This window comes from Quercus suber, unplaced genomic scaffold (genome assembly GCF_002906115.3).
Source record: "Quercus suber isolate HL8 unplaced genomic scaffold, Cork oak 2.0 scaffold_779, whole genome shotgun sequence".
Taxonomy (NCBI): Eukaryota; Viridiplantae; Streptophyta; class Magnoliopsida; order Fagales; family Fagaceae; genus Quercus; species Quercus suber.
This window is the reverse complement of record NW_027070215.1, coordinates 69,584-81,786: the sequence shown is the minus strand read 5'-3', so window position 1 is coordinate 81,786 and position 12,203 is coordinate 69,584. Positions and strand designations below refer to the sequence as shown.

At 35.9% G+C, this 12,203-nt stretch overlaps 1 protein-coding gene across 1 annotated transcript; it reads left to right on the top strand.

Annotated features, from left to right (window-relative positions):
- Nucleotides 1-2,807: 2,807 nt before the first annotated feature.
- Nucleotides 2,808-4,674, top strand: LOC112024027 (isocitrate lyase). Its single transcript, XM_065767150.1, has 2 exons — nucleotides 2,808-4,422; nucleotides 4,515-4,674. The coding sequence occupies exons 1-2, from the start codon at nucleotides 2,823-2,825 to the stop codon at nucleotides 4,607-4,609; spliced, it is 1,695 nt and encodes a 564-aa protein (XP_065623222.1). The 5' UTR covers nucleotides 2,808-2,822; the 3' UTR covers nucleotides 4,610-4,674.
- The last annotated feature ends 7,529 nt before the right edge of the window (nucleotides 4,675-12,203 follow it).

The window sequence follows — 12,203 nt, the reverse complement described above, 5'->3', positions numbered from 1 at the left end:
TCCCGTGACTTGCGATTGTTCTTGGTGGTTTCGTGGTTGTGCTCCGGCGATTCGTGGGTCTGATTTTGTGGTTGTGCTCCGGCGGGTCGTGGGTCTGATTTCATGGGTTTTTGTTGGCTATGATATGGGTTTGAACTTTATGGTGGTCAGATTCGTGGGTGAGGATGTGCTCGATGGTGTTGCTGTCGGTTTGGCCGTGGATCGTGGCTGACTGTGCTTCGATGGTTCCGATCAGTTCGTGGGTCTGACTGGTTCATTGTTCGTGGGTTTTTTTTTTTTTTTTTGCCATGGATCATGGCTGATTTGGCCGTGGGTCGTGGCTGATTTGGTTCATGGGTTTTTTTTGGCTGTGGGTTGTGGTTCGTGGGTTTTTTTTGTTTGGCTGTGGTTGGTGGTTGCGGATTGAGAAGTGGTGGAAGAGGAAGGTTGTTGGGTTATGGCTGCTGTGGTTTGTGGTTGTGGCTGGTGGGGCAACGGTGGAGGTGATTCCGTTGAAGCAAGATGATCCAAACAAAACGCCAACACCGATGGAGCTTCGGTTAATCACGGATCCAAACGAAACCCAGATTTAAACTGAAAAAGCTATGGAGATTCGGGCATGGGTCTTTGTTGAATTTTTTGGATTTTTTTTTTGTGTTTGTTTCCCAAGAAAATTTCTATTTTTGGGTTTGTTGCAGATTAGTTTTTTTTTTTTTTTTTTAGTTTATGGGTTTGATTTGCTGTAGAATTCGGTGTTGATTGTGTTAGAATTTGTTGAGTTTGATTGTGTTAGTTCTGTTAAGAAAGAACCTGTTCTTATGTTCTTAAAAAAAAAAAAAAACAATTAAAAGCAATTAAAAAAATACAAATTTAATTATTTAATTTAATGAGATTTAAGGTTTGTTTTTTTATTTTATTTTATTTTTAAATTTTCTGACATGAATTTTTTATTATTAAAATGCTGATGTGTTATTTTTTAAAAGCCAAATAATTTTTTTTATTATTATTTTATTAGCCACATCAGATTTAACATGCCACCTGGCACTTCCGTTTGCCACCTCAGCTTATTCCGTGACCCGGTTGACGGTAGGGACTATTTTAAAAACGATTTTGAAAAATTAGGGACTGACATAGGAGTAAAATCAGTTTAGGGACCAAAACGAGAAATGACCCAAAATGTAGGGACCAAAAGTGTATTTACGCCAAAATATTTCATATAGTGACAAATAGTTGGAAATTTAAATAGACTGTTGACTATAAGTCAATAACACAACCAATAATCTTTTTTTTTTTTGAAAAACAACTCTACTTCACATCAAGATTAAAAGATTGTTTTTCAACTTACTTAAGATTATTATCAAATATAAATAAATAAAATAGTTTTATAGAAAATATTTTTTTAAAAATAACTCAATTTTTAAAAAAATATTATCGTCAAAATAAACAAAAAGTCACAATAGATTGTTGAAAATTTAAGCATTGACCGACTATAACACAACCAATAATAAAGTTGACAACAACACTTTCATTTTCTTATCTTTAGTTGCATTTAAACATATGCAACACAAAAGATCTTGTACCAAGTATCTTAGAAGATTAAGGGGCTGTTTGGTTTTAAAAATGTCCTCACTCGTCACTCATCACTCAATTCTCATCATTCATCATTCATCATTCATCACTTATCACTTAAAATACCCTAACTTCCTACTCTTGGCACGTTTGACACACTATTTCTAACCTCTCATAACTCAAAAATTTGTACTGTTTGTGGGACTCACTGCCTGAGCACCATGTCAGGCTCACGGTTAGCATAGCTGCGTGTATCCTCTCTCTCCCCATAAATCCTCTTTTCTCTCTCTCCTTTTTTTTTTTTTTTTCATCACTCTCCTCCAATACTTAGACACATGGTACAAACCCCTCTCCGCCCCTCCATTCTCTTCCTCTCACCGAGTCCAAACATCTTCCTGTACTTTCTTCTTCACTCTTATGCTTGTCGGTCACGGTTAGCCCTGTTTCTCCCAAAACCCTTGACGAACCCAGCAAAGGAAATCCACCCAGCACCGATCTCCACCTCACCTAGTGCCGATCTCCACCGTCACCCAGCTTGCAAGATCACCTTTGACAGACACTAGCGATGCCAAGCTCGTCTTTCATGACCCAACAACGTTGATCAAGAATGCAGGAAATGACATGCAAGACCAATTCCATCCCTCTTATCCACCCTTTTCCTCTCTTTCATTTCTTACTTCTGTGTTTTGTTTGTGTTTGAAAAAGAAATTTTTAGATTTATTGTGTGGATAAACATATTTGTGGGTTTGTGTTTGGAAAAGAAATTTTTAGATTTATTGTGTGGATAAACATGTTTGTGGGTTTGTGTTTATGTGTATGATCTGTATCATGTGTTTTTGGATAAAATCTTAGGTCCCGACTGTAAGAGGTACAAATATAACAGTAAAAGTAATACACAGGTGCAACAGTAGAAAAAGTCTCTTATGTGCTTTTACAGAGTATATGTAATATTTTTTTGGTTCTTTTTCTTCATATAATAATCAAAATTCCCGACAAACCTTTGAAATATAAAATATTCTTCTTACGGAATTAAAAATTAATTCCCTATCTGCTTACAAGCATGAAATCGTACATGGAGAGAGTTTACGTAAACCTACTTAGCAGAGGCAGATGTACCTGGAGTCTGTGTCTTAGCGAACCTCCCTAGGGACAACTTGGCCTTTCTTCTATTGGATTTGCTTAAATTAAATTCTAATGCCTATCATACAGTGTTCAATAAGGCATAGCACTTGTATCATTATGGCATTATAAGTCATTAATTTTGTAAACAGATAATGGAGGAAGAAGGAAGGTTTGAAGCTGAAGTTGCAGAGGTGCAAGCATGGTGGAACACGGAGAGGTTCAAGCTAACCAGGCGTCCATATTCAGCTAGAGATGTTGTGTCGCTACGAGGAAACCTCAGACAAAGCTACGGTTCAAATGAACTGGCGAAAAAACTATGGAGAACTCTCAAGAGCCACCAAGCCAATGGCACAGCCTCTAGGACTTTTGGTGCACTTGATCCTGTCCAGGTGACCATGATGGCCAAGCACTTGGACACTGTATATGTCTCTGGTTGGCAGTGCTCATCCACCCACACCTCCACCAATGAACCTGGTCCAGACCTCGCTGACTACCCCTATGACACAGTCCCAAACAAAGTGGAACATTTATTTTTTGCCCAACAATACCATGATAGAAAGCAAAGAGAGGCAAGAATGAGCATGAGCAGAGAAGAGAGAGCTCGAACCCCTTATATTGATTACTTGAAACCAATCATAGCTGATGGGGATACTGGATTTGGTGCCTTCACAGCAACTGTTAAGCTTTGTAAGCTTTTTGTGGAACGTGGTGCAGCTGGAGTTCACATTGAGGACCAGTCCTCAATGACCAAAAAATGTGGCCACATGGCTGGAAAAGTACTTGTTGCCACTAGTGAACACATCAATAGGCTAGTGGCTGCAAGGTTGCAATTTGATGTCATGGGAGTTGAGACAATTTTGGTGGCTAGGACTGATGCAGTCGCGGCTAATTTGATCCAAACTAATATTGACACAAGAGATCATCAGTTCATTTTGGGTGTGACAAATCCAAACCTTAAGGGGAAAAGTTTGGCTACTCTTTTGGCAGAAGCAATGGCTGCTGGTAAAACAGGAGCTGAACTTCAAGCTCTTGAAGACCAATGGATATCAATGGCACAGTTGAAGACATTCTCTGATTGTGTTGTGGATGCCATTAAGAATATGAACATTCGGGAGAATGAGAAGGGAAGGAGACTATATGAGTGGACGAATTATTCTAGCTATGATAAGTGTCTCTCAAATGAGCAAGCGCGTGAGGTTGCTGAGAGATTGGGGCTCAACAACCTGTTCTGGGATTGGGACTTGCCTAGAACCAGAGAAGGCTTTTACATGTTCAAAGGATCTGTGATGGCGGCTGTTGTCCGTGGCTGGGCTTTTGCTCCACATGCTGATCTTATTTGGATGGAGACTGCAAGTCCTGACTTGGTTGAATGCACCAAGTTTGCTGAGGGGGTGAAATCCAAGCACCCGGAGATCATGATGGCTTATAATCTTTCACCTTCTTTCAACTGGGATGCATCGGGAATGACCAATGAACAAATGAAGGAGTTTATTCCTATGATTGCCAAGTTGGGCTACTGTTGGCAGTTTATAACTCTGGCCGGTTTCCATGCCGATGCTCTTGTGACTGACACCTTTGCAAGGGATTATGCAAGGAGGGGAATGTTGGCTTATGTAGAGAGGATCCAGAGGGAGGAGAGGAACAATGGGGTTGACACACTTGCTCATCAAAAATGGTCTGGTGCAAACTACTATGATAAGTACCTCAAGACTGTCCAGGGAGGTATTTCTTCAACTGCTGCAATGGGCAGAGGCAAGTATCTAAATTCCTTCCATGTAAATGTACCTGAGTAAAATATGAAAGCACATTGCTAATGTTTCTTCTTATTTTTTATCTTTTTCCAGGTGTGACTGAGGAGCAATTCAAAGAAACATGGACTAGGCTAGGTGCTGTGGACATGGTTGATGGACCTCTTGTGGTTGCCAAGGCAAGAATGTAAAAGAGCTACCTTATATATGTTGAGTTTGGTCTGGGAGCTGGGAACATTTCCCACTTCCAAATTATATATATATATATATATATGAATTCATAAGAATAATGTGCTGTAATAATTTCATAGGCAATTGGTTCATTCTGGGCAATTTTGGGCCGCATGATGCCTTTTTTTTTTCTTGTTTTAACTCATTGCAGTTGTCTGGAGCGAAATTTCTGTAATTTGGTTGAATTCGAGATATATATATATATATATATATATGTTTGTAATACTATCATTATTAAGCATTTCAATTTCTTTCTCATATTTTGTGGGTGTCCCTTGATGATTGCATGGAATCAATTTTCTGTATTGAATGATCTAAAGTGGAAGGCAACGGGAAGTTCGTTCTTAAAACATTGAAAGAGGCAAAGTCCACTAGCTCTCAATATTTGTAAGTGCTAATGAGTAAGCTTAAGCCCTTCTCGATCTATATATGACCCTAAGGTCCATCTTGTTCTTTCTTTAGGTTTTAAATGACATAAATGTAAAGAGCTTGAAATTTAAATGGCATAAAAGTAAAGACTTGGAATTTAAATGATATAAAAGTAAAGAACTTGGAATATTGAAAGGTTGATTAAAAGGTTTTTATTATTATTTTAATTTCTCCCTTAAATAACTTTTATATCTTTCAAGTCTTATGCATCCTTCAGCATAAAGAAATTGGAGTTTTAAGCCATTACCACTCTTATGAGACATACCCATATTGTGCTCTAATGGAGGTTTAAAAACCATTTAAGAGAGATAGTAGAAAATCTTTTCTCTTTTAGGTGTCTAGATATAGTAAATATATAAGTACAATAAAATAAAGGAGGATTGGAGATGTGCAAGAAATTAAATGGGATGACAAGATATTAAAAGGGAATGGGGGTTGCTTGAAAGTAAATGCGATGACAAGATGCTAAAATGCAATAATAAAATCCTTAGATGCCTAGGTGGAATCGGATTTCTACCCCCTAAAGGTACTTTCCATACATAGCCTAGGAGAGGGTCCAATACCTATCTAGGGATACTAACACAATAATAATAACCAACAACAATATAAACATTAAAGTAAAGGATACATACACAAAGTAAAGAGGAGATATATATATATATATATATATATGAAAATGATGATTACGGCAGTAAAAGGGATGGGATGAGTTTAGTTATTAAGAAACTAACCAATCCAAAAAAACTTATCCACAAAGATTAAAAAAAGAAAAGGATGAGGCTGTTTCGGTGTAGGGTTTCATAGAGAGAGAGAGAGAGAGAGGAGAGAAATTTTTTTTTCTAAGGCTATTTTTCTAGAATTTCCTCATTTTTTATGATTTTTCTCTCTACTTCACTCCTTTTTTCCATTATTTTTTCTTTTCTTTCTTCATAAAAATCTCTAAATATTTTTTTTTTTCAAAAGTGGGGAGCATTTATAAGGGAATTTGGAAAATGGGGGGCTAGCATTAGTGTATTAGGATACACTAGTGCTAGCTGCCCCTTCAAAGAGGCAGCTAGCATTGGTCTATCCTGATACACCAATGCTAATCTCCTCTTTTTTCCACATTGTAGGGGTATATATATTTTTTTATACCTAATTTTATTTAAATGTCACCTATTTATTTTCAAACACCACTAACAAGTTATTGGACTTTCCCACATATTTTTTGTCCTATTATTATGTTAACCACAAATATTTCATATCTTATTATCTAAATTGGGTCATGATATAAACTATCACAAAAAACCTAAAAAACTCATATCTTATCTAATTTTATTACCATTATTTTTACTAAACCCAAAGCTGGCCCTACAAGCCCAATGCACACATCCCATCTTTTTTTTTAAAAAAAAAACCCAAGGCTACTAATGCTTGACAATATTTCAAATGCCCAATTCTTATTGGCAAAATATCAAAAGCCCAATTCTCATTGGCATTATTAAAAGTCCAAGCTAGCTACTTGGCACTATTTTGTAAAAAGCCCAAAGTTATCAACACTTGCCAAAATACTATAACATAAATATTTCACTTAAAGTCCAATGATTAACAATGTTTTAAGTTCTTAAACCTATTGAAATCTATCTTATAAAGCCCATGGTAACCATTTATGTTACGTGACACTATTCATTTTTCCAAAACCTATGGCAAACATACATCAAGTCCATGGAGAATTATGAATTTGTGTTACTAATATAAAAACCCATGGAAAGTTATGATTTATTTTAAACCCATAATATTTATTTATTTCATGCCATATTATAAAATCATGGTAACTATTTATGTTACGTAACACTATCCATTTTTCCAAAACCCATTGCAAATATATATCATGCCCATGGAGAATTATGAATTTGTGTTACTAATATAAAAGCCCATGAAAAGATATGATTATTTATTTTGGACCTATGAGATTTATTTATTTCAACCATAATATAAACCCATGGAATTTATATAAGAACTCATGGTCACTATTTATCTTAAATCACAACATTCATAATATCTATTTCCAAAACTCATGATAATTATTCAGCTTACAAGCATATTATGATTATCTATAGAAAAACTAATGAAGACATCACATTATTTCATTATAGTGGTTGTTACCATATTTTATTTGAAACCCATGGATATTGCCTCTATTTAAAACCCATGGTAAGTATTATTCTCAAAAAAATATTGGAGGTCATTATTTAAAAAGCCCCAAAGAAAATATCATTTACAAAGTAATCCATAGTAAAAATTATGAGAAATTATACAAGTTGTTATTTAAAGCCCATGAAAATTAATACCCAAAACCTATCATAAATATTTATTAAAGCTTATGGATTCATTTTATTTCTACTAACAACTAAAACCCATATGGAATAAAAATCCATGGCAATTTATGGTAGCTTTGTGCATTTTGTAGGGCTCACAATGAGAAAGCAAAAGGATAGGGTTAAGTGGAGAGAACCACCAGGTCAGAGGCCCACCAAAATACTCAGCCCTCATGGCCATGCCCAACATGAAATCTTAGCCAAAACAGCCCATGTGTGCAAACTGACCCCGTTGGAGAACTCCATTAAGTTTTGCCTTTCGCTGGAGGTCACATTAAGAAGCAACAAAACTCCCAAACCAAATTAGGAGATGACTACCTGTCCCACTGCCAACTTTGATGTGAACAGTACCAGAGGTTGACACCTAAAGGCTAATAAAAACCATTCTTCCCCAAGTTTTGGTCACAACTCAAGGAAGCCATAACCAAGACCTCTAAGCTCGTGAAATCCGCAACCAAATAGTTTATTTTATTACTAAAAATATATGTGATTGGTTCATAAAACAAGCCCATGAATCTTAAAGAGAAAAATTTGGGAACATGTGGTTTGGAGGGTATAAAGGGATTTCCAGCAGAACCCTCTGAAATGGACTTAAATTTTGACACTTGGTTTGGGGTGTTGAATCCTACTTCCTAGAGTCCAAATCTCAGTTGCAACACTAGGATTCTTCTTCAATACCTGCCTTAATCCCATTGGCTAAACACAATCTCAGAATTCTTAGTATTTAATGCAAGATTATGCTGATTTTTACCCATGTGTGACATTGCCCAAAGAAGCAAAATAGGCTCAAAAGCAAATCTCCCATTTTAGGCCAAATCTTAGGACAATTAAGTTTGTTGTCCTGCCCTTGATCAGTCCTACGTTTTTGGACTTTTGCTAATCAATTCCTTAAGCTTCACTATAAAAGGGAACTACCATCAACTCATGGAAGATAACAAATCTTATCATAAAATTCCTCACCCATCATGCTATTTTCAGTCCATAAGTCAATCCCTTAGTTTAGAACCTAGCCTTTAGTCCATAAATGCTCATATACGCTTACCCATAAACATCACATTCCATCTTCTCAGAAAATCCTAGCACCTTAAAATAGACACCAAACCCCTCTAAAATTTCTGATTTTCTTGTCAATTTGCTTGTGGTTCAACTCTCCCTAAGCTCATAAATCATTCCTCTTAGCCCACACTCACTTAGCCTTAAACATTCCCTTTCTTTTTCTACATATTCATAGCCCATAAATGTTTCCTAATCAGTCACAAACAACTCTTTACCCATAAAAGCCTTAGCCTCAACATTAACTCCATCACACAACCACAAGCTTAAATACCCTCACTCAAAAATAGCCTACACTACACCATTCATGCCCCAAATATAGATATTCCAAAAATCTTAGTTCAATATGTGCTGCACTGAGCTGGAATCTCTCTCTCTCTTCATTCCATCCTATTTTTTCCTCTTTTACTTGTAATTATGAAGCCTTTAGTCCTTGTTTATTGTTATTATGATGAAAGCCATAATGTTTTGGATACTATGGAAGTTTTCCCTCATGATAACTTGATAATAATGAAGAAACTATACAATTTTTATCATGTAAACATATTTATTAACTAATTAGACGTTGCCACTGGAGGTCTGTCATATTCACTACTAGACCGTTTTTCCCCTTATGTACTTGTTATAATGGGCCAACTTCTATATTAACCAACTATGGAGGAAATGAATAATTTTACTATGCAAATACATTTATTGATTTTTCAAACATCTACCGTTGGACATTTTTCTTACTTATCCCTGGACTGTTATTTGAGCACTTGTTGTGGTGGGCCATCCTTTGCGCTAGCTTATCTATGCAAGAGGTATTTTTGAGGCCTTATTATAATCTTTGTTTGATGCATCCTACACTTAAAGCAAAATGGGCCTTTCACACTTCACCGATAGCCTTTGGGTCATGTTCCAAACCTAAAGTTGAGTCTCAGTTTTGACTCTCCTAACATCATGTGGGCAACGAATAACAAACGCCCCTAACACACTTCATTAGCCCTTTTTGTACTTTTATGATTTCTGGCCCAATTTTCATGCGACTCTTTGGAGGCCTTTTCAAGCTCCATTTTATAAGAATTTTATATGAACGGAAAGCTCTAGATCTCTAATTTCCAATGGTCCTAGTCTTGTTCGATTTGAAGCTAGGGTCAATGAGATATCATGCCCTAAAGGAGGGTGATGCAAAACTGAAAAATTATGGACATTTTTCTTGAAAAATTCATATCTTCCAATCTGAAGAATATATTGTCAAGCCCTTTTGGTGAAAATTAGCTAAGATCTTATTCTTCAAGATGGTCTAGCCCGATCATTCTTGTCCAATTGTTTCAATTTATTACACGAAGTTGGGTAAAAAACTACTAGTTTTCCTGAAAAATACAATGAAGATATTGTTAGGGTTTTAGTATTTTTGTGATATCTCATCCATTTTTACTCCAATTTTGGCCTGTAAATTATCATTTCGAAGGGAAAAATATGTCCTATAAGAAGGTCCAAAATCCAACACGATCCAACAATCAGACCAAAAATTCAACTTTCTATCATACCCTGTTAGGGTTTTGGCCATATATTATGTAAAATGGATTTTTCAAATGTTGTGACTTTTTGATTCACTGTTCAAGCACTTTGTATTTACTTTTACCCTTTTTGGCTTTGAAATTCATGATTTTGCACCGTTTCTAATTTTTTTTTTTCTTTTTGTCTTTATTCTGATGCGTGAATTGGGGCCAGACAAAATATGATATCAATAGTCCTAAAAAAGCAAAGTGAAATAATGAGGATTTTGCCACAATGCAAGCCTGTCCTTTTTTTTTTTTTTTTTTTTTGCTATCTTTCATCTCTTGATTTTTTTTGGGGATCTTTTGCCACCCTTTTTTTTTTCTCAGCTTAAGTCATTTTGATGCACTCTCTGTACATCTTTCTTGCCTCGATGAACTTGCACATTTCTATGCTTGATGAATCTTTCCTTTTTTGATGAAATCTCTTTTGGATGAATCTTGTATTCCTCTTAGCATGATGAATTTTAGGCTCTTCAAACTTAATACACACTTTTTTTCCTCTCACATTGATGGAATTTCATCTCTCTTTTTTTGATTGAGTGAAAGCTCATTTTTCTTTGATGATCTCTTATCTTTAGCTTAATAAACTCTCTACTTGTCTTTCATGTCCTCTAGGAGAGCTTTATCAATTAGCTTCAAAGCTCAAGGTCGACTCCTCCTTAACATGAGATTTAAGTATGCATACTTTGAATTTTCCCATCCTAGGTTTAGATTTTAGTGGGTTCATGTGAAAAAAAGGCTAAGTGTTTAAAGGCTCAAATGGGCTAGCAATGGATAATGATCATTCTAAGTATTAAGGTATAATCTTGTTTTACCAAAGACGGCCTCCTATCCCTAGCAATGCTTGCTTGTAGGCACAGTGACTTGAGCTCTTTTAATAAATTCCCCTTAAAAGAAAAAGTATGAATGCTCTATTGGAGACACAAAAGTTTTTAGAAATTTGGAATGAATGCATGGGCTTTTTGAATTTTCTGATGGATAGATTTTCTTTGATTGCCTTGTAAGACCATTTCTTCTTTTATTCAAAGTAATTTAGCAAAAGTGTTTACATGGATCAAATGAAGTCAGTCCTTTCTCGGTACAAGTTGATTGTTCAAGCCTTTAAACATCACAATTTAGAAAAAGTTTTGTCCAAGGAATCCTCATGTACCATTTTGAAAAGAAGACTTTAAAGAATCTTGAAATCTTTGAAAGAAAAAAAATGGGTCTTTTTGAAAAAATCACTAGGAAGTCTAATGCCCCTAGTTCAAAGATTTTTTTTTTTTTTTTTAAAATGACTTAAGGGCTCAATGCCCCTAGTCCAAAGACCTTTTTCCTTTTTATGGGAAAGATCTGGAAATTTTAAAATCTTTTTTGATTTTTTGTTTTTGTTTTTTTCTTAATATATATACATGAACAAAGCTTATTAAATGCAACATGAAAATTTTGAATTGAAAGAAACATATAAACATGGAATAAACAAACAAACTTTAAGTTTAACCATGATGTTGCAAACCATATGTAGAGTGAGGCAAAGTTGGGCCACTTGTTTATTCTTGGTCTATTTAGGATGCTTGAGGCTTGGTATGCTTGAACCTTGATTATGATATCTTGGTATTTGCTTGAAATGGCTTGGGCTTACACTTGGAAGACATGTATCTTGTGAGCTTTTGGCCTTTGATGTTGATCATGCATATACACCTTTGATGGGCTCAAGTGTTGGGCTTAGACTCATTCAAGAAACAGTTTTGGGCTTCCATACCAAGTAGAGTTCATTCATAGGCTTTTGGGTTTGAGTTCATTCATAACATACATGGTTCAAACAATTATGATGGGCTCAAGCGTTGGACTTGGGCTCATCGTGGTTCAAACAACGGCCAAACACATGTATAATGCAATGCAATTTATATGGACCGACCTAAAGGTAGGTTTTATGGGTCATTACAACATAGGTAGAAGGTAAGTTAAAGGTCCCCACAAGCTAGGACATCGTACCTCCCAACTTGTGATGCTAGGAGTGCTGCGTTGGTCCGAACGGTATAGTTTGTCCTTATGAACCACCATGGCATAACCATGATGATCCTTGTCGCGGTGGGTGGTAGGTTCACTGCTGGGTATGTGAGTCTCAGGAAGACCACAATCCACGACTAATACTACTGGGCTTTCAGGCTAGCACACAAATAAAATAAATT

What these genes read in the sequence shown, in the direction of transcription:
- LOC112024027 (XM_065767150.1), top strand. Translation starts at nt 2,823, where the DNA reads ATGGAGGAAGAAGGAAGGTTTGAAGCTGAAGTTGCAGAGGTGCAAGCA. An exon ending in AACTGCTGCAATGGGCAGAG is followed by an intron (nt 4,423 to 4,514) that starts GCAAGTATCTAA and finishes ATCTTTTTCCAG; the next exon opens with GTGTGACTGAGGAGCAATTC.